The sequence below is a fragment of the Chanodichthys erythropterus genome, chromosome 12 (genome assembly GCF_024489055.1).
Source record: "Chanodichthys erythropterus isolate Z2021 chromosome 12, ASM2448905v1, whole genome shotgun sequence".
Classification (NCBI taxonomy): Eukaryota; Metazoa; Chordata; class Actinopteri; order Cypriniformes; family Xenocyprididae; genus Chanodichthys; species Chanodichthys erythropterus.
Window position 1 is genome coordinate 30,173,571 of NC_090232.1, and position 23,828 is coordinate 30,197,398.

General features: G+C 38.5%; 1 protein-coding gene across 10 annotated transcripts in view; it reads left to right on the top strand.

Moving 5' to 3' along the window:
- Positions 1-10,491: 10,491 nt before the first annotated feature.
- Positions 10,492-23,828, top strand: part of gab1 (GRB2-associated binding protein 1) — an 85,624-nt gene continuing 72,287 nt past the window's right edge. For 4 of the 10 annotated variants that reach the window (XM_067405239.1, XM_067405242.1, XM_067405248.1 and 1 more), the window contains exons 1-2: positions 10,493-11,001; positions 11,090-11,211. In XM_067405239.1, the coding sequence (XP_067261340.1) occupies positions 11,140-11,211 (72 nt within the window). In that variant the 5' untranslated portion in view covers positions 10,493-11,001; positions 11,090-11,139. Of the gene's footprint in view, positions 11,002-11,089; positions 11,212-23,828 lie in introns of all 10 variants that reach the window. The other 6 variants (XM_067405244.1, XM_067405249.1, XM_067405238.1 and 3 more) reach the window with 3 other exon arrangements.

The following is a 23,828-nucleotide window of genomic DNA, read 5'->3' on the forward strand; positions in this document are numbered from 1 at the left end:
ACAGTGTTAATATGTAATGATTATGTTTTTGCTCTATAGTAAAGACTCATCATTGAACATTGTCTTAATTTTATTATTTAAAATACACACATGGTTAAAATTTTATCACTCACATTTTCTGTCATTTACTGGTTACAAAATTTAAGAAGATTGTACATCTCTAACCGAGGATGTAAAAAAAGCAGTTTCAGCATGAAGAAATCTCAGCATTACAACAGCGTTATTATCATTAACTAAAACTAAAACCATTAAAAATGTCATTGCTTGAAATAAGATAAACATTAACTGAAATAAAATCTAAATAACTTAAACTTATTTCAACTAGTTGCCAAGGCAATATTTCTCATGTTTAAGTTGAAGTACTAAAATAACTAAACTAAGTAACTCTTTATAGTTTAAGTATTAACATAAAAAAAATAAATAAAATAAAATTCTAATTTCAAATATTGATAAATATAGTATGTCAATGATACTACTGGTTTACACAGGGCACCAAAGCAACAATTAATCAAGTGTTATTCCTTTGAATATGTTGTCAACACATATTCTAAGACAGTTTAATCAAGCTGAGGTCTGTTTTTACTATCAAAGCATGAAACCTTTAGGCACCTTGTGGCTATCAATCCATAAGTCCACCCCCAAACTCCCAGTGCCCTCAGTTTGAACCACTGCACTCCTGTGTTTTGGTGAACTCTGACAAAATACTCCATTCTTGACGACAAACCCCATTTAAATCAGTACGGCATAGTCCTGGAGTATTAGTAACTGAATAAACATTTAAAGGTAGGGTTTGAAAGCATAAGATCCCGCTCTCTAAAGCCACGCGTCCTTCAAAACACATGAACGTGCACAGCCAGAGCAGCATCTTCAAAGCGTCACGAGAGATGGAGATAAATTACCTCATGTTTAAAAGCAAATAACATTCAAATAATAATGAACGTAAGCAACTTAAAAAGCTCTGACTTGTACCACCTGACTCCTGCAGATTCATTTTGGTGTAAATAGGGTTGCCATAGAAATGCACAATTACATTATGGCATGAACACAGCATAATCTTGGTGTGTGGAGGTATGCAAGTACATGTTGACAGGCAGGTAGGACATTGTATCATTGCATTTGTACCAAATTGAAGGATTGGACGAACGTTTTTTGGTCCCGAGACTTCCACAGAAGGTATATGTACATTCTTTTTTAATATTTAGACCCCTTCTATTATTGATTGCTATCAGGATGTGAAGAGAGTTACAACCAGTATAACAAAAAGTGTTAATAAAAAACATTGCCTAAGAAAAGTCGGCCTTGTGGTTTTCAGATGAGGGCACCTTTAGCTCTTCAATCTCCCCCAGAGCCATTAGCTTTATAACATATTGTGCGCTGAAGCATTGCACCACTCACACAGTCTCTAAGACCATTTGGTAAAATCAATGACTCTCAATTATTCAACAACTGAGTCCTACACATTTCATCGCTACAGTTTAGGCCACTCCCACTAACAATTTATTCTGTGACATCAAAATTTGTTGAATGGCAAATATATTAGGTTACTGTTATAACAACATTAGCTTTATTGTAGTAACAATTTGAATGGCCACTATTGTCATCTTTGGGTTTTTACATCAAAAATGGAAGAAAACAACCAGATGTTTATTGTAAATTATAGACACAATTTAAATTACCACTGTGAGTTGCATATCATAAAGTGAATTCACCACTTTGTTTTTGGCTTCATCCTCGTGTTTGCTTTATAACTTTTGCTGTCTGATAAGTAATTTTAATGACAGACTTTATATAAATTGTTGTAATTGGATTTAGACGATTTCTGATGAAACAATGTGTAAACAGGGCATGTAAAATGTGCACCCATACTCGCCATTAACACATAATATATTAAAATTATGCATGCTTTCAATTTAAGGCAGTTTTTTCTGCATTATATCTTGATAAGAGTACTTGTCTCATAAATTTTTCATTTCTTGTAAGAGCTCAAACCTCTAAAATTTTCACTGTGAACAGAATTGAATAAATCAAATGCTTTCTTTTAAGTACACTCCGCTCTGCTCTCTGTTTGATTTTATTGTTCTGAAGTTTACTTTACTTACTGAATTTGCCATAATTTACAGGAAATTATAATAATTAAACTTTATTTTAAATACATTAAAATTAGTATTGTTACTCTTAAGAATAAACAAAATCCTTAATTGTATACTTATAATACTTGTATATTTGTATGTTTGTTATTGTAAAGCTGCTTTGAAACAATCTATTGCAGTGGTTCCCAAACCTGTCGTACCCCCCAGCCCTGCGCATTTTGTATGTCTCCCTGTTTCTGACACACCCATTTCAGGTCTTGCTGTCTCTACTAATGAGCACATGAGTTGAATCAAGTGTGATAAATGAGGGAAACATACAAAATGTGCAGAGCTGGGGGTCCTCCAAGACAGGTTTGGGAATTGTATAAATAAAGTTATATACTGCCTCAAGTATACTGGAATGTCAGTGCACATTTTAATCCACAACCTGAAATCACATGATGAAAGATTATAGGATAATAAACTGTCTAAATCAATCCTTTGCACTGAGCTACAAATTACAGCACTGAGTAGGCACAAAGCTTCAGAGATAACTGAGTAAGGCGTTTAGCATTACAATAACATTCCGCAGATACCAATCCCACTAACATGAATGTTCTTTACTGAAACTCTTCGTTTTTCATCAATATATCGCTTGTAATTGATTTATCTTGAATAGGTCTCCCTTGTGCGCTTTTAGAAAATATTGTAATAAACCTCGTTGAAAGCCAAAACACGTCTGTCAAAGAAATTCTCCTACCACGGCTATTTGATTTAATGACAGGGAATTCACTTTATTTCACATGTACACAAATATAATTCCTGACACAGGCACGGGTAGATACAGCAAATGGGGGCAATAAACAGAGCAACCCGCAATTCACCACCACACTTTACATACAGTGAATTTCACGCTCAATTCATTAATTATTTAGCACTCCAACAGCACGCTTACACAGCACACCGTGAACACACAAAAGGCACGTTTCTTCATTCATTTAACCCCCAACCTCCCTCTCATACCCGTTGTCCGTCATACAACACACAGTCCATGAATACATAAATAAATGAATAAAAGTTAAAAGCACTTCCCTCTCCCCAGGTCAAGGAGACCCATCCATAAGGGGTAAAGCAGGGAGCGTCCCTTCGCTGTAAAGAGGCGGCGCTTAAGTCACAAGTCCATTCATAAAACAGTCAATCCGTTTTCGGCAGCAACTTCGTCCTTGTGCTGAATTCATAAGAACTAAGCAAAAATCCGTCCCCTCAGCCGTATTGGAGTTGGGTGACGCGTGGCGCCAGCAATCAGTGTGCCGAGGCAGGTGACACTAAGTCAAATCCCCCCTCTACCTCCGCTCTCTAATATTAAAGACAGCTAACTAACTATCTGTCTTCATCTCCGGAGGGCCTATTGCCCCCGAGAGACAGCAAAACGTATCCCACTAGTCACCGCCTTAGGCCACCGTGTCTTCCCCACCACGCCACTTTTTTTAAATGTCCTTTGTGCGCTCCTCCACAGGTGCACCCCATCATAATAGTCACATGATTGTCCAATGACGACACAATGACGACACAGTACACTATTCCCCCTCTAATTCAGAAGAACTCGTCCTCGAGTCAAGATGATAATCCTTAGCCCAAACTGGCAATTTCCTTTGTCGTACAGGTCGAAGCATTTCTGCACTTTGCATTAAATCTGCTCCATTGTCCGCTGATTCAAATGCTAGCCCAGGGCTAAACTCCACAGTTGACCCTGGCTTCTGAGTCGATGACACCGATGAACCATGTCGAAGAGGTCCATCCTTCTCTCCCAAGGGGCAAGACTGTCCCTCCATATGTCGTCTCTCACTTCCAACTGGAGGCACCGACTGAAGGACTGGCTGATCAACCGGCTGCTGCAGTGATGGTTGCTCAGACTCATCACTTCCCCCCAGTCTCTCTGCAACAAATCGAGAAACATATGGTTTTAAACGGTTGTAATGAACAACTATAGCAGCACCCCCTTCTGTTGACTGTAGTTGATACAATACATCCGACAGTCGCTCAATCACTTTGAAGGGACCTTTATAATTTCTCTGCAATTTAAAGCAAACCCCTTTTTTCCGAGCCTTATTTCGAACCCAGACTAATTCTCCCACTGAATAATACTGTACTTGAGCCCGAAAATCAAAATACTTTTTCTGCTGCGAAGAAGCCTGTAACTGATGTTGCTGTACTGCCCCCACCACAGTAGACAAAGTCTCGGCCATGCGTTGCACATAATCATTTGGAGATTCAAAAGCCTCTTCCAAATTCACATTCAACATAACATCCACTGGTAATACCATCTCCCTACCAAACACCACCTTATAGGGGGTAAAACCAGTAGTTGCATGGACACTGCTACGATATGCCATCATCACATAAGGTAACAATGAATCCCAATTCTGTTGGTTCTTATCCACAAAAAGTGACAGCATAGAAAGCAAAGTCCTATTAAAACGCTCAATGAGCCCATCTGACTGAGGGTTATAGGGGGAAGTACGCGTTTTATTAATCTCCAATAACCGACATAATTCCTGAAAAAGAACAGATTCAAAATTTCTGCCCTGATCGGAATGGAGACTCCGAGGGACACCATAACGGCACACCCACTGCTCCACTAAAACTTTGGCAACTGATCGTGCTTCTTGATTAGGCAAAGCAAAAGCTTCCGTCCACTTAGAAAAATAATCTCCCACAACCAAAATATAATGATTTTTATCAATTGTTTCTGGAAGTGGACCCAAAATATCCAAAGCAACACGCTCATAAGGGCGAGAAATAGCAGAAGGGCACAATGGGGCCTGGGGGTTGCGAGTTGGAAGCTTTCGTGAGGCGCAGTCCGAACACTCCCTACACCACCTCCTCACATCCGCAAACCACCCCGGCCAATAAAAACGATCTTTAACTTTGCCTTGGAAGTTTTGCACCCCTAGATGGCCACCAGTAACGGCATTATGCAACATTGTCAGAACTTTTGGAACCAAACACTTTGGGAGTACGACCTGCACTTTATTAGCTGCATCAGAATTACGTGGAGGGACCCGCACCAATAACTGGTCACGTATCTGAAGCTGATCCCACACTACTGCAAATTTTCGCAACCCTGGGTAACTTTCTATCTCCCCACGCTCCTCTGGTGGCTTAATTAGCAAGTGAAGCAGCTGACCCAGCTCACTATCCTCCCTCTGCAAATTAACCAAGTCATCTTCTAACGTTTCTCTAAACAGTGGCTTCTCACTTGAGTTAACCACTTGCACTACCCTTACAGGGCAAGTTTCTTCACTAGCCTCACCCCCAACCCCCTTGGGCACCTGATCCAAAACTGAATTCAGGCCTGGCAGTCTTGATAAAGCATCAGCGTTAGCATGTTGCTTACCTGACCTATGCACAATCCTGTATTGAAAGCTTGCTAGCTGTTCTAGCCAACGAGCCAGCTGTCCTTCAATTCCTTGAAAGTTATGCAACCACCGCAGGGAATTATGATCAGTACGAAACACAAACTCTGCCCCTAAAAGGTAATGCTTGAAATGTTTTGTAAATGTCACCATACTCAGTAATTCCTTTTTGGTGGTTGCATACTTACGTTCTTGTTTAGTCAAAGACCGGCTGGCATAAGCCACAACACGTTCCATCCCTCTCTCCACCTGGGACAATACAGCACCTATCCCAACATCGGAAGCGTCAGTGTCCAAAATGAATTGTCTCAAGGGGTCTGGATATGCCAATACTGGAGCTGAAACAAGACATGACTTGAGTGTTAAAAATGCTCTTTGACACTCCTCTCCCCACTGAAATTTTCTCCCCTTTTCCGTCAGTTGATGCAGAGGCCTAGCAATCTCAGCAAAGCCCTTTATAAAACGACGATAATAAGACGCCAACCCCAGAAAACTACGCACTTCCGTCTGGTTCCTAGGCACCGGCCACCCCCTCACTGCCTCAACCTTTGAAGGATCAGCCTTGACGCCTTCTGCTGAAATTATATGCCCCAGGTAAGATACCTGTTTCGCAAATAAATTACATTTAGAGGGTTTCACCTTCAAATTGGCTCCATACAAGTTCCTAAAGACTTGCTCCAAGCGTCCTAGATGTTCCTGAAATGTCTTTCCAAAAACAATTATATCATCCAGATATACTAAACACGTAGTCCACTGAAGATCTGCTAAAATCAAATCCATCAACCTTTGAAAGGTAGATGGAGAGTTACACAGACCATAACTTAAAACATTAAATTCAAAAAGACCTTGACGTGTAATAAAAGCAGTCTTGGGTTTATCTTTGGGGTCAACCTCAACCTGCCAGTAACCACTGGCTAGATCAAAGTTGAGAACCAACAAGCATTTGCCAAACTATCCAGTGCATCATCTATCCTGGGAAGCGGGTAAGCATCTTTCTGTGTAACCTCATTTAGCTTCCTATAATCAATACAGAAACGTAAACTGCCATCCTTTTTCCTAACTGGTACCACTGGGGCTGCCCAGGGACTACAAGAAGGCTGAATGATACCATTATCCAACATTTGCTTTATCTGATCAGTTACTTCTTGGTGCAAGTGCAGCGGGACACGACGGGGGCCATTTTAATAGGTTTAGCTGCTCCTGTATCAATTTGATGACGAACGAGATGCGTCCTACCCAAATCGGTCACCCGTACTAAAAAGTTGGGTATATTGCTCTAATACTTGGCGAATGGAATGCATTTGTTCTAGATTAAAACCCCTAGAATCTAACCCAAAATGGGATATCAAGGCATCAGCTGACCACTGAGTCATAACATCACACTTCTGATCCACTTCTTCTGCCCCTTCTCCTACCTCTATATTGGTAGACAAAACACCAATTTTCATTCCATCACGCAAAGTATGGGCCTCCTTAGTTACATTAACAACGCGGACTGGCATAACACCAGCGGTTACTGCACACACCACCCGCGCCACCAACACATCACAATGGCGAGACAGAGAAGAACCAGGTTCCAACATACCTATTATCTTTCCTGGTGGCGCTCCCTCAACTGACCCCAAGATTATCACTTCACTGCGTGGAGGAATCCTGGTATCTCCATGAACTACAACAGGCATAGAAGAAACTGGAACATCAGTTTGCAAATATACTGAAATTTTTCCCATCAGATAACAGCATAATTCCTTCAAATCCAACTTTACGCCAAATTTAACTAAAAAAATCACTCCCCAATAACACATCACCGGGGCTTATATCTGCTACTACAAAGTCAAGAACTACAGTCAAAGATTCAAATTGACAAGTAGTTTTCCATTGACCTATAGCTTCCATTCTGCCTCCATTCGCTACTAGCAAACTACCATTATACTCCACTAAATCACCACCCCCACCTGTTGCTTCCAACCAAAACTGCTTAGGTACAATCGACACTTGTGCTCCTGTATCGACCAATAAGCGGGTCTCCACTCCCCCAACTTTACCGAGCATATAAACTCCAGCCATTTCTGGCTGGGACTGACACGCTTCCCCAGGTATAGACACAATAGAAAGAGGGGCGGACTCCCGGTCTACCGAGCCCGCCCCCTCCCGTTTCCCGAAACATATGGACAGTCTTTCTTAAAATGACGAGTACACCCACACTCCCAACAAGCTTCAGTCCTATCTCGATTTTGTGAGTCTATTCGTGAACTATCCGATTTCAAATTCTTTGGATCGCGTCTATTTATGACATAATCAAATTGAGGACTCAAGGACGACGAATTCATTGTCACATGATCTTGTAAATTTTTAACAGTACTCTGCAAAGCTTTTACTTCTTGCCGAAGCCCTTCCACCATACCCACTAAAGCTTGGATTTGTCCATCTCTAGCTGGCCCCACATTTTCATTTACTACACCACAAACTTTAGCATTTGGGAGAGCTGTATTTCTTTCCAAATTTCTAATCAATTCAAGTTCAGATGCCAGGTTAATCGCCCCTTCCAAAGTAGCTGGTTTGACGCTGCGCAAATGAATACGCGTATCAGCACAGCCTATGTGGGCAATAAAATGGTCTCGAGCCAAAAGATCTCTCGTAACACCATCTACTGACGGATATGCTTTTGAAATTAAACGCCTTAAAGCGTTTCCAAACTCACGCACGGTCTCATTTGGCTGCCTCTTACGGGAGGAAAAGCTCACCCGATTCCAATCAGTACTTTCACAGGGCTCGAAACATTTACCCATTGCCGCCTTCAGTTGACTAAAATTTTGTCGAGCTTCATCGGGTAAACCACAATAAACATCCCGCGCACGACCTGACAACAATAAAGACATAAATTTTAATTTCAATACATCGTCCCAACCATTAATCCCCGCAGCCATTTCAAACTGATCGGCCCAATCGGACCACTCACGCCCCGTTCCAGTGAATGTTTCAGGCATAAAAACAGGACGGCGCAGGATTTAACTGCCCAAAAGCTTCAGCACCTGAAACAAGTACGGCATCGGCCCCGCTGTCCCCCCCCCACCTTGGCTCTGAAATTTTGACAAACTTAAGGCGATCAACTATATCAACGAGATCTATATGAATCACAGCAATTCGCTATGATCCCACCGCTGCCTCCAGTGTAATAAACCTCGTTGAAAGCCAAAACACGTCTGTCAAAGAAATTCTCCTACCACGGCTATTTGATTTAATGACAGGGAATTCACTTTATTTCACATGTACACAAATATAATTCCTGACACAGGCACGGGTAGATACAGCAAATGGGGGCAATAAACAGAGCAACCCGCAATTCACCACCACACTTTACATACAGTGAATTTCACGCTCAATTCATTAATTATTTAGCACTCCAACAGCACGCTTACACAGCACACCGTGAACACACAAAAGGCACGTTTCTTCATTCATTTAACCCCCAACCTCCCTCTCATACCCGTTGTCCGTCATACAACACACAGTCCATGAATACATAAATAAATGAATAAAAGTTAAAAGCACTTCCCTCTCCCCAGGTCAAGGAGACCCATCCATAAGGGGTAAAGCAGGGAGCGTCCCTTCGCTGTAAAGAGGCGGCGCTTAAGTCACAAGTCCATTCATAAAACAGTCAATCCGTTTTCGGCAGCAACTTCGTCCTTGTGCTGAATTCATAAGAACTAAGCAAAAATCCGTCCCCTCAGCCGTATTGGAGTTGGGTGACGCGTGGCGCCAGCAATCAGTGTGCCGAGGCAGGTGACACTAAGTCAAATCCCCCCTCTACCTCCGCTCTCTAATATTAAAGACAGCTAACTAACTATCTGTCTTCATCTCCGGAGGGCCTATTGCCCCCGAGAGACAGCAAAACGTATCCCACTAGTCACCGCCTTAGGCCACCGTGTCTTCCCCACCACGCCACTTTTTTTAAATGTCCTTTGTGCGCTCCTCCACAGGTGCACCCCATCATAATAGTCACATGATTGTCCAATGACGACACAATGACGACACAGTACAATATTTATCTCAAACACACTTAGCCTAATTTCTGCCCATTAATTGATTTTTGTTTTGGTTTTGTTTTAAATATGAGCATATCATTTAAAAAGACTGTAAAAGTAAGCGGCAGGATAAACCTGACATAATTCTGGTAGGCCTAGGCTAAACTGCAAAGCATTTAAGACGTTTGCTTTGCTTTTATTGGAAGCCAGATTCGGTTCTTTCGAACAGTTCATTTAAAGAGTCAGTTCAAAACCAAATTCAGTGATTCTTTTACGTCCTGACGTAATTACGTCAAAATGTGTTGAACATTACATTCTGTAACGTCTAATATTGTCAAAAGTAGACAGTTATTGCTCTTTATTACGTTTTTTTTCGACTTATATTTATTAATATCGGTGCTAATTGGTCAGTTTGCAGCAGCCTGATACAGCTCATAAAAATAAGAGTCATTTAGTATTTAAATATAATTAGCAAAAAATACAAAAATAGATAGATAGATAGATAGATAGATAGATAGATAGATAGATAGATAGATAGATAGATAGATAGATAGATAGATAGATAGATAGATAGATAGATAGATAGAAATAAACTGTTTCTAGTAGTGTTTGATTTGTAACTGGGATTTTCGAACATGATCGGTTCGGTTCAGTGAGTCAGATAAAAGTTACTCTGTTTCTACCATATCTTTACTGAAATAATAAGAGAAGCATGAGTTTATACTTGTTTGAATGTAGCCAGTGAAAATATTAGAATCAATCATATATAAAAAGATTAGAAAAAAAAATCCCTACTTTATTATCACAGTCTTAATCAGAACTCAAGTTTTATTTGGGACATGCGTAAGAGATTTGATTACACCTATTCTTTGTAATACGAGCCACCGTCTCAGTGTTTTCCCTCTGACGGGGCAACACTCCAAGACTACATTTCCCATGATGTAATGTTCTTTATTCTCTGTCTTGACCGACTTCTCCCTGCCTCCATAGGCCAGAGGAGGCTGAGTTTAGGGAAAGTATCGACGTTTATGCTTGTCAATCAGCAAGGAGCTGTGGGGAGTGAAACTGGAGGGAAGGTCGACGATCGGGGAGGATTTCTACTTCAAAAAGCACTTCAGTGCGAATGCTACCATAATGTTTTGGAAAAACAAGGAAAAACTGTATATATTTTCAAGGAAACTGTTTTGTTTTACTTTGAAATAAGGTAATCAAGCAAAGCTTTCACTACGGCGAACTTCGCGAGTATCACTCGCTGCCTCGTTGCATTTCAGCTCGGAAAAAAAAGAAAACAGCGGATTACTTCTACCGACAAAGTGTGTAAACTAACAGGGGGCTCAGCCACAGACGGGTATTGCTGTGTTTAAACACACTGTGCTTGATTAATTCCTCTGGCCAGAGGAGAGGACTTCATCCAGAAGAGTTTGTGAGAGCCGACCGTGTCGCTGTCGGGAAGCTCTTCCCGTGTGGACGTGCTGGAAGCCAGGAGTGACGGTATTCATACTGCTTTGATACACGCACTGAAAACACTTCGGCGCAACTTCTACTTCATATTTTGGGACTTTGCTTTGATATGTTGCAGGTTGAAACACGAAACTTAAAGCGCGTATTTTCCTGAAAGGTTATAAGAAAATGAGCGGAGGAGATGTGGTGTGCTCGGGGTGGCTCAGAAAGTCTCCACCTGAAAAAAAGTTACGGCGTTATGTAAGTAATATTTTAATCTTATTCAAATGCACTGTCAGTGTTGTAACCGCAGAACAGTTGGGGCAAGATTCATGCAAATTTTTGGTACGCTTTCCAACAACCGCAGGTCAATCAGTGCTCGTGATCTGGCGGTTAGGGCTTTTTTTCCTCTAAAATGCTGATGATCCAAGAAGTTCAAAACTTGTTCAGTTCCTCAAAAATAACTTGAGTGTATGTGTCAGCGCTGTTTGTGTTCACGGTTGTTTTCGGGAACGCAGCGCATGTGCAAAATCCTTATTTATGGCGTCTTGATCCGTGCTGTAGGACACACCTACCGGTATTAGGAGAGAACTTTAGTTTTGTTCATTAAAGGTACACTTCCTTATTTTCTACATAAAGTATTTACACACAAATAAAGAGCACTTTTGAGAAATATCTCTAAATGATGTACACTATGAGACTCACATGCCAGTCTTGCAGAAAAAGCAGTTTTTTTTTTTCTACATAGAGAGGGTCGCCCCCTCATGGGTGGCGTCATGTTGATATCACGTGACATAATTGAACTAGATAAGAATAACAACAACAATAAAAATCATTATATATATATATATATATATATATATATATATATATATATATATATATATATATATATATATTAGTGCTTTTAGCTAGTGCGTAAAAAGTGTAAACATAAAAGTACATAGTTCCAAGTGCAAAAAGAACCCATGATGGTCAAACCCACTGCACTGTAAAATGCCTCTGTCCAAGGCAGCCATTGCAGACTGGGAACCTGTATTAGTGAGGTGCAGCAGTTAGCCATAAGGTTGACAGGTTTTCACAACAAAACCTGCCTCAAACCTTGCCCAAAACTAGCCCAATTGCATTTCAGGGGGGTTCCCACGGCAAAATTCGCTTTCCATGGGCTAAATATCACGTTATTTGGGGTCGATTCAACCCGCAGACATGAAAAACAACAGTGTAAAAAGCAGCCCAATTTCCACGGACTTGGCAACACTGGTTAGCCATCAATAACATGCACCATTTGAACTGAATCCAAGAATGTCCACGGATCCAGTGGATGTGTAGTATGAGATGGAGAAGCACAGACAAAAAGGAACAAAACAAAATATATACAAATAAATAAACTTCATGCCTCCATGCCAGTAGAAGTCAGTATAAGTCCAAAGCCTCTGCTACATTTGGGAATGGATGAGAGCCAGATAAGCGCAAACCTAAGTAATGCTTCTTGTTTTAATGGAATGTGGCTCGACCTGCATACACCACTATTGTATGTCCAAATCTAAACACGTTTATGTTGTATTTACTCATGCAAAACTTGTTTTCGACATTCTTTTATGCAGCAGACTCTGTAAATAATGCATATACCCAAATAGTTTGCAGTAGGCATGGATCTTTTGAAATCTAATGACTTTTAAGTGCGGTTCAAGCCAAAAGCTGTTGTTGACATGCATCAAGGTTGCAGAAAACAGTGCTGGTTTGGATAGATGACACTAATATCCATAGATTCAATTTAGATTAAGTTCAATTGTAACAATTTATCTGCTTGCACCAATGATCATTACATTGATTACTGGCTCCTTTGATCTTGTGTATTTTGAATATTTTCTTTAGTTTTGCATTAAATACATTGTCACATTCCATTTTCAAAGATGTTTTAAGTATATATATTTTTCACCAAATCATATGAAATGCCTTTGTTTGCTTCTACTTTAGTTGCCAAGACAACTGAACACTTAACTGTCCATTCTGTCTGCACTGGATGAGTCAATGCATTTAGTCATTCACACATTGTATGTGTACCATGGGGTCTTCCCTTCCTCTTAGTGGTAATATACACCAATAATCTGTAATGAAATCACTCACTTACAGCTCTGCCCGCTATCGAGCTCCAACCAAACATGTTAGAAATCTCCTCCAGGCTCATGTGATGCATTTTTTATTGGATTCCTTTAATCTAGTGGAGCTCTGCTAAGAACATTGCTATTGAATTCATGTTTTACCTCATTGTACAATCAGCAACACAGTTTAGACTCAAACAGCCAAGCATTTTGCAAAAGTGGGATCTTTGGCATATTTTCCCTTTGTTTAGAAGGAACTTTCGAATGTAGCTAATGCATGAAAATGTGAAGGCTTGAGAGACGGGGTGTGATTCCACATGTTTTGAGCTTCCAGTGTAAACGGTAGTCTGTTGAATACATTATTTCATGCCTCCAAATCTAATTAAAATGATTTCTGAGCTCATCCACACAATGCTATAATAAGATTAGATCCAAACAAGAACAAGTGCTTTGTTGTACCACACAGCTTGTTCTCAGAAGTCATTTTTAGATTTCCTTTTGCTTGAGAGGCATTTAAGCAAAGTGATGGTGGACAAAAGCCTTTGCCATAGTTTGCATCGCACAAACTTGGTTATTTGGTTGGTTTTTAGAGTAAGATAACAGAAACTTCTTTCTTTCCTGTTGCAGTAAGTTTACAGTCTGTGTTTGCTGTAGTTTTGAAGTTCTGTCCTCAATATTAGTATTCATTCTTGTCCTGTTTTCTGGTGCGTGAAGGTGAAGTGGTCTCAGTGTATCACATGTGGTGCTTTGAAAGTGGCTGATTAGGACCAGACTGTTTTTATTGGAGCAGAGTGGCTAATAGGCCTAACTAAAATGCTTCTCCTCAAGAGGAGCCCCATGCAAGGTGTACAGGCCTGTTAGAGATTGTATATCTGTTTTGACTGGTTATACTTATATCAACATGAGCTCTAATTTAAGATAAGCATATTGAAATGTTTTGTGCTTTGATTGCATTGGACGATGCTGGGGAAACTTCAGAAGACCCTGTCATTTTTATCTGCTTCAGACGTCCTGTAATGCTTTTTTTCATGTCACTTGTAGACATCCTTTAAAAATGTGCACTACCATCCAAAGTTTAGGGTCAGAAAGAGATCTTAGAAAGAAATGAATGCATTTAATTGATCAAAAGTGACATAAGATTTCTATTTCAAATAAACACTGTTCTTTAGAACTTTCTATTCATTAGAGAATCCTGAAAAATTAGGATTCTCGTTTTACACAAAAAATATTAAAGGGTTAAATCACCCAAAAATGAAATTTCTGTCATTAATTACTCACCCTCATGTCGTTCCACACCCGTAAGACCTTCGTTTATCTTCAGAACACAAATTAAGATATTTTTGATGAAATTAGAGAGCTCTCTGACTGCTCCATAGACAGCAATACAATTAACAAGGTATACAATTAACACTGCGTCAACTCCATGAGGATAATTACAGGGAAGAGAAGAGATTGTTGAATTAAGTCGTTATTTTTGTTTTGTTTTGCACACAAAAAGTATTCTCATTGCTTCATAATATTAAGGTTGAACCACTGCAGTCACATTGACTGTTTTAACAATGTTCTGGACCTTGAAAGTGTTGATTATATTGCTGTCTTTGGACGAGTCCTATACTTCTCAGATTTCATCAAAAATATCTTCTTTTGTGTTCCGAAGATGAACGAAGGTCTTACGGGTGTGGAACGACATGAGGGTGAGAGAAATGACAGAACTTTCATTTTTGGGTGAACTAACCCAACTGTTTTTTTTTGTTTTTGTTTTTTTTCAAATTTGATAAGAAATGTTTCTTGAGCTGCAAACCAGCATATTAGAATGATTTCTGAAGGATCATGTGACACTGAATACTGGAGTAATGATGCTGAAAAATCAGCTTTGCCATCACAGGAATAAATAACATTTTTAAATATATTAAAATACAAAAAAAACTTTCAATTGTAATAATATTTCAGAATATTACTGTTTTTATTGTATTTTTGATCAAATAAATTGATCAACCTTCATGCACATACGTCTTTTTCTTCTTTAAAAGAAAAACCTTGCCTACCCAAACTTTGAATGCTAGTGAGTGTCTTTCAAAATCCATTGTTTATGAACTCTCATTCTCTGCTGTCTTGTCTCTAAATTAAATGGAGTCTTTGAAGATTCTTTTTAGATAGCTCATGTCCTATTCATGATTGAAACACTGATGAAACAACAGAAAAAACGTGCAACCTGCAGCCTCTCAAAAAAAGGATACACTTTATTATTTCATAATTAAAAAGATTGCTATTATTTGCATTTGAACCAGCTGGAAATTGAAATGCTTTGAACATTTTATGGAATCATAACAGTAGAGATTGCATAATAGCACTTTTGTTTCATTATCTGAATGACCTGAGGTGGTGTCTAGCTTCTGACAATAAGTTTTTGCATTTCATATTCTAAATCATATCTTTGTTAGGACTAAAAGAAAACAGTAGATCAGCTGATTTATCTGAGAAGTTCATTGCACATGCTTTGGATCCTCTAGCGCTGCAAAGCTTTTAGTGGCACAGGGTCAAAAGTCTGATGTGTTTTTGACGGTTTGGCAGTGGTTCAAGATCATTTGACTTGTCTGTTTGCAGGGAATGTTCTTGATGGCTCAAAGTGCACAGTGATTTACTAAGGGTCTTCTCAGACAGGTAACTAGCTAGTATAACAGTAGTATATTAAAAGGGGCTACACAAGTATAAAAAGAGTTTTAAAAAGGCCTGTCCATGTGAGACATCTGACTTGTGGCATAAGAACATCATAAGCTATTACTCCCCACATTAGCCACACCATATTGCTCAAACTGGACTATGACGTTGAAAATGTCCCTGTGGGTTCATTTTTTTTAGTGTCTTGGCATTTTCCATTTGGCCTCATCATCTCTTCTTTGTAAACTTCTTCTTTCACACCCTTCTCGTAATGCTTGGAGACTAATTGTGAAACTTCCAAATGAAGTTGGGAACACATGAACGGTATGGTACAGTAATGTAGGAACTCACTTTGGAGTATTAATACTCACTTCTGCTTTTGAGACCATCATGTGATTCCTCACTTGCGTTCATTTGGAATGTACTTGCTTATAGGGCTGTGCGATTAATCGAAAATTATTTTTTATTTTGGCTTCCAGCGATTATGTAAATGCAAAAATGGAGATAAAATTATTATTGTGCCCCGTTCCTTTCCTTTACAGCGGTGCACTTTCACTCCACTGTAAAATCCCAAACTTAACATGCAAATCAGTAAAATCGTGTAACGTGACTTTCGTAAAATGGGATGTGCTTGATATTAAAAAGAGTTATTAAAAGCACGAAAGAGAGCTAGCACTGTTCCTTAGGCGGCTTTCTGTGTGCACGCTCTGAGACGGAGTGGAACACGGACAAGCAAAGTGAAATTTGAGCTTCGAGTTTGCGCCTAAACCATCAAATGCACAAAAATTGTCAAAATGCCGGGCTTGGCGAGTGTTCACTTAAACCCAGTTAGTTATGTCTTAAAGGTACAATATGTAAGATTTTTGCAGTAAAATATCCAAAAACCACCAGGCTAGTGTTATATATTTTGTCCAGCTGATTACAAACAATATCTTTAATGTTTTCAACTACTTGTAAATCATGAGAAAATTCCCATTCTAAACAGTGACACGGGGCAGTGCAGTCGCCTGTCAATGACGTCAGTTACCTTTGTTACCGCCTTTACTGACGTAGAAGCCACATGACAACAGTGCCGTGGACAAATGCGGAAGTAGTGTCTAGCGTCCAGCAAACCACTAGCTTGCTTCAATCAGTTCCTTATTTACTTCTTGCATGTTTTATGGTGGATTGTGTTACTTATTTATGGAACATAATTACTGTTTACCATCTGCCGCTGGTTTTGTCGACAAGGACAGCTCCCGTAAACTCATGCCCGGAAAAGCGGAAGCGGCACCGGCGACTGTGTCATAATAAAAGTCCCGCTGCTCGTGAGGCGTGTGTTGATCAATCGCTCCAGCTCCTCGTTCAGCTCCCGCAACACTCGGCCCTGCTCTGCTTCATACTACAGTAACGTTAATAATCGCATCCACGAACATGAGTTCTTCCAGACTCCATCCCTATTCTTTTGCACCGTCCGTTGAGATGGAGACCACATGTCCCAAGTTTCCGCTCTAAAACTTGGCGTCATCAAACTACGCCTTTGTTTTCAATAGGCTTCTAGCGACCTCTAGCGGAAAAAAATATCACAAATTGTACCTTTAAGTGAACGTAAACAGTTGGGTGAAAATAGAATGCATTGCGCATTTGTGCATCTGGTTTTAAAGTGACTTATTGTTTGTCATTTGCATTTTTTTTTCATTGTATTACTGACTGTTTACTACAACTAATCATTTTTTGAGGACTTTTTTTTTCTTACATTAGTTAGTATTCTGCTGTGGTATGGAAATTGGTATTGAGAATGCATCATAGCAGCAATATATAAACTTGATATATTGCTATCGATAAATAAATTACTCTTTCAAGGTTTTGGTCGTATGGTCCACTCATAATCGTGTTAAATAATCGTGATTATAATATTGACCAAAATAATTGTGATTATGATTTTTGCGTATATATTTACATATTTGTATATCTGTGTAAACATAGTGTTCAAAAACATTTACAAAATTCAGTTTTTAGCAGATGTGTATTCAATCAAATCAAAACTAATCAAATGTCCTTTAAAATCATATCTCCCTTTGCATCTTGTAGCCAATCATTGTTCATGGTGGTGACGTAACTTAAACCTATTGGCTAATTAAAAATGTAGGCATGCATTAATATTAAAATTCCATTCGTTATGACTGATAACCAATAAATTGCAGATATGAAAATTCTATACAATTTTGTCTAAAAGTAAAATGCGAAAAATAAAACCAGTTATTTAAAAGTGAATTTAGGCAATTCAACATTATAATGTACAGTGTAAAAAAAAATATATATATATTCGTTGTGAGATTTGCTGGAGATTTCAGATTAACATGATCTGATGTAAAAATACAGGGAATGAGCATGTACAGTTAGATACGTATTTTTTACATATGTCCAATTAAATTTCCAATAATCCAGTATTGACCGATATGGATCAATAAAAAATGTATAATAAAAATTTTTAAAAAACCATACTGAAAGAAGCTTGTCAGTATATCCTGCCCAAACTTCCTTTTTCAGTAGGAAATGTCCACACAGGACAGACAACTATGCAGTAAAGTACTCTGATGGTGATATTGATTGAAATGTGTTCCAATGACAACAATGTGCACGTCTGTGTTTACTGTTGCTTTTTTCAGTCTTGCTTTGCGGTAGCTTATTTCTGAGATTGTGAAATTATTGTTTATGGTTGGTAGTACACAGCAGCTTTCCACATTGCAATAAGTGTCAAGGAAGATTGAGAGGTTGGAGCAAAACAGGGAAAGAGAGCCAGACGGGAAAATGCAGAAATATAGTGACTTGTGCAGCTCAACCTATCTAATCAAGAATGCACTCCACCCTTCTGTTTTAATGCAACTCAGCAAGCCACTCTGAGCATTTACAAAGCAAGCCATTACCTATGCCATGCAATGGCTGCTCTCACTCACTGCCTCCAAGCATGCAGTTGCATTTTAAAAGCTTGCTGCACTAAATTTAGTGGGGTGTAGAGGAACAAAAGAATAGTTTTTTACTTAGCGGCTGAATTATTGCTTTTAGTCGGGATTCATTAAATCTGCTTAGGTGGGGAAAACATAATCGTGTGCAACTTTTTGTTGAAACAAACATGAACAGAGAGCAGAAACAAACAGTGTTTGTGGCCGGGGTTATCGGCTTAGTTAGGTGCTGGTGTAGACATTTTTGCTCATTTGTTTTCTCTGCCTCTCTCTCTTCCCCTCCCCCTCTTTTTGGCGGTCTCCCTCCCACCCCGACTGGTCATTTGTGTCCAGAGTAGTTCTGTCAGGGCTGAGAGGGGCCCTGATAATGGATTGCCTCTGCTATCAATTATTAACTGTAACAAATAAGAAAAAACCTTTTGCAATATTAATGTGCTCCACTCCTACCCAATATAGCTTTTCAATAGTGATGGACTGAAATGAAAGTTCTTGGCTGAAACTGAAAATTCTGGACATGCTGGGCTGAAAATCAAAACTGAAGATGCTAATTTGGAATTAGCTTTTGTTTTGAATGCCTTGCAGTACAGAGATGATGTTGTTTCTTTGACACTATTATGATGTGCAGAAAAACAGAATAGCTAATAGAATTATATTAATTATATTAATATATTTAATTGCCAAAAGAATGGTAGATTTAGTAACACCAGCTTCTCTGCCTTGTCACATGAGAGATGATTCCTCTTCTGGTGAACTGTATGAGACTTTGCGTTAAATAGCTTCACAGCAAACAAACATTATTATTGTTGATCAGTGGTGGAAAGAGTACTAAAAATTGTACTTAAGTAAAAGTATTGCTACTTAAGAAATAATTTACTTGAGTACATGTAAAAGTACTGAAAAATAATAAAGTAAGTCTCAAGTAAGAGTAAAGTAGTTTGCTGAAAAACTACTCAAGTTACTACGTTGCAAAGTACTTTAGTATAATTTCTATTTTTACACAAAATGAGGCGATGTTGGCAATATGGAGCATTAAACGCACTCATGAAATTTCATACATACTGGAAGCCAGAGGGCATCCTCACGCAGGAAGTCCACAAGTGAGATTTATAGAAATAATAAACTTATGATATTCCAGGAAATCCCTTTCCAGATATCGCTGCAGCTGAATAACATGAAGATAGAGATGTTTTGACTGATGAAACATAAAGACAATAAACGCACGATTGCGACACTTTATCTGTGTTCTTCAAGATATCTTGGGTATTTTCATAAGAATAATGTATATCTAATGCAACACTGATCAACATAGTCTGTATCATAGAGTTTTATAACAGTATATATTTTCTGTGTCACTCTGTGTAAGAAGCAACATGGGACCACAAAAGATATTTCAAACACGGTTGATGGCTATATAGTGATTTTGGAGCAAAACATGATATTAATTTCATAACTTGTTGTTGGCGTTTGACGCTATGCTAAGCAAACGTACTAGCTATCCCTGTTGCCAAGAGTGATTTTTTTGTTTGATTACTAGAGCTGGGCGATATATCGCATGAGATTGTCACGCGCATTTCGTCAGTAAAGCTGGTTCCCTGATTACCGCTAAATCACCATCACCTGCTTTCAAATGGAGCGCCATTTAATAGACAGAGCCGTAGTTCACTGACAAGCTATGCAATATCGCTTCATTATTGAAGGCGATTCACCTGCGATAATGAATGCGATATTGCGTGGCTTGTCAGCGAACTATGGCTCTGTCTGTTAAATGCTGCTCCATTTGAAAGCAGGTGATGGTGATTTAGCGGTAATCAGGGAACCGGCTTTACTGACGAAATGAGTGTGACAATCGCATGTGATATATCGCCCAGCCCTATTTATTACTAATTTTGAAAAGTAAGTCCACGTAAGATCATTTGAATGCTTTTAAGAAGGCCAACGGCAAAGAAGGGTAAGTGAGAGGTCCGATCAAAGAAACGAGGGATTAAAACAGTATGAATAGAAAAGTGCCATTAAAAAATAAAGTGGGGTAAGGGTTAACGTTAAATAAAATGCTCTTTTTTACTGAAAATGTGCCGGGCGGGAGCCCACTGTTGCTATAGTAACGAACTACACTTTTATGTGCATCATAGATAAATCATGTGAGCTTTTTTTCAATTTGTTGCTGATGTTGAGGTTATTTCAGCTTTGTACAAAGTTTGCTTCATACAGTTAGTTTAAATGCATCGTTAAAGAGGGCAAGCTTAAACTGAACTGTGTGCAAGCATTTTAGACATTGTTCTTGCTCCGTCCATGCAATAACTGCATCCTTGCATGAGCCGAGTTTTCTATTTACTTAAACTGCTCAGTGTTCTGGTAACATCAATGGTATGAAAAATTTACTCAAGTACTGTAATGAAAGTATTTGTAATTAGTTACTTTCCACCTGTTGTTGTTAACTGAGAGGGTGAATGTTGTATGTTAAGTTTGGAAAAATGCAAATACAACCTGAATGCAAACTACAAACTGGTAGATGCTGAATCTAAATCATCAGCATCTGAAAAAAAGCATTTTTTTCCCGTTGATAATCATTCACGGTAGTGGTGTATTCTGAGGAAAACTTTTTGCAAGTTATAATGAAAAAAAAAACAAACAAACAAAAAAACATGCCATTAGTCTTCGCCACAAGTCTTTGTCATCAATATCTGTTTATTCAGTTATTTGTTAAGTCAGGCTCTATTTTATTTTATTTTACTTAATTTTCTTTTTTTTAAATTTGTTTTTTTTTTTATTTTATTCATGCACTTTTACGTTAAATGAACCATCATCATTTAGCTACATTACATCCATTTTAAATGGGATCTTTTGCCTCATTTATGCTGCTTTTTCTCTGTCAAAGATTCTGTTATTGGCTGTTAAAGTAACAGTTTCTGTTGACATTTTTGCTTGGAAAGGGCATTTCTGTGGCTTAGTCATTTGGCTGAGGCATTTTGAAATCCCTAGTATTCAAGCAAACTTTGTCCGATCTGAATTTAAAATTGTCAGAAAGAGTAATCAAAATGAAGTTTATATAATGCAGTGGCATTAAAAAAAATCAAATAAAAACACTGGTTAATCCTATTATTAGCTGTCACAATTATAATCTGTTTCACTGGTTCTTTTTCTACACTCCAGATGAGCAATTTCAAAAAAGAAAAATAAGGGCTTATGTAAACATCGATTTAGTGAAGTGCATTTCAGTCATTTCAAGGTCTTGACATATAAAAAGCAAGCACATCTTTTGTAATAAAGGCTGTGATTATTGTCTGAATGGTTTTTAGAGAGGATATAATTGAAATTTTCAAATGGCCAGAGAACAATTTGTCTGCACATTTTGAAACAGCTGTGGAGTGTCTAATAATATGTTGTTATAACAATGGTTAATTAAAATTGTTACCACTCGCTTAACCTCAAACTAACACACAAAAACACTCCATGTCTGCTTACTGTTGGAATGTCTTACTTGTGTGGAAAACACACAATGTAAGTTTGTATTTGGTATAATGCTTGATGTAACACTGTTTATTACTGCCTATATATCTAAGACTCACAAACTCTAGTTTCAACCTATGGTATGATGCTGACATTTCAGAATACGAACGATCGTGTAGCCACATTTTAAGGTGATCTGTGCAGGAGATCTCTAGTGCCTTAGGTGTTTGCAGATTCTCACGAGAGCATTACATTAGCATTGGATAAGCATTTGTTGCTCGGTTGATTTGATTTTATTGGCAGGATGTTGTGTGTTTTAGGATTCCAGTGGTGAGGGACGAGGCCTCAGCTGTCGTAACTCATTCACACAGTCTGCTCTCTAGAGGGCCTCCAAAGGCAGCCTCTGTCTGGGAGCAGGGAAGGGGACCTGCCCCTTTAAAACACACACACATAACCATACATAGTCTCTCCCTTTACTCGATGACCTTTCTATTTTTGCTGGGAAGCTCAAGAGTTTATTATTCACCAGGGCTTCATCAGTTTGATCCAGAACTTTATATACACACTATTTACATTCTTTATTGGTGGGAAAGTATTTTGGAAACAAAGTTGCATTTTACTTTTCCTGTTGTTGGTACTGTACTACTTTCATAGTAAGGCTGCATGATTTTGACAAACATCATCATTTCCTTTAAAGGAACACTCATTTTCCAACTCCCCTAGAGTTAAACAGTTGAGTTTTATTGTTTTCGAATCAATTAGTACTTCTTAGTACACGATTTAACTACAGAAGAGTCAAGTTTTAAATAGGAAAAATATCAAAACTCTTTGGTCATTTTTAAGCGCGATGCTAACGGTCTAATCAGATTCAATGAACTATGCTAAGCTATGCTAAAAGTGGTACCGCCAGAACCGGAGATCGGCTGAATGGATTCGAAAACGGTAAAACTCAACTGTTTAACTCTAGGGGAGTTGGACAATGAGCCTATTTTCAAAAAAAGTGGAGTGTTCCTTTAAAGCAGGGGTCTCAAACTCAAATTGGCGGGGGGCCGTTTCTGTGATTGACACCTCATAGGAGGGCCATATGAACATTCAAGCGCAAGAAAGCACAACATTTCAGAAAATTTACTTTCCTTTGCATTATTTCTCATTTACTTTCATTAGGCCAACTAAAATGTTTTTATACCTATACTATAAATATTTTATTTACCATACTAAATGTAAACAACAGTGTCTCTCTCATTGTTACAGAGTGTAATATAATTATATAATACTATTACTAATATAATACTATTAATTGCAATAGTCTGGTGCGACTTCTCACATCCAACAAGGTGCATGGAATAAAAAATGTGTAATTTAGGAACAAAACCAGCAAAACTTGTGGCGTGGAGGGGTCAGAAATAAACAAAAAACTGGAGCTATATCAACTTTATTATGCCAAAAAAATAAAAAGCTCTTATTGTTACATACATTATTAGTTTTTAACATTTAGTGGAAGTATTTTCCCTTACTTTATGTTAGCTTAAATAACATTAAAATCTTGCACTAAACAACACTGTACTGAACAAATACAATCCCTGAATACATTTCTCTTCTGTTTCTTGAAACACACTTGCGCTCACACAGCTGAGACACATTTCTCCAAGATGGCGTTTGAACATCTGTAACTTTTAATGGTTGCATCGGACGCGTTTCGGTGGTTTTAAACGACGCTCGTGACTTAAAG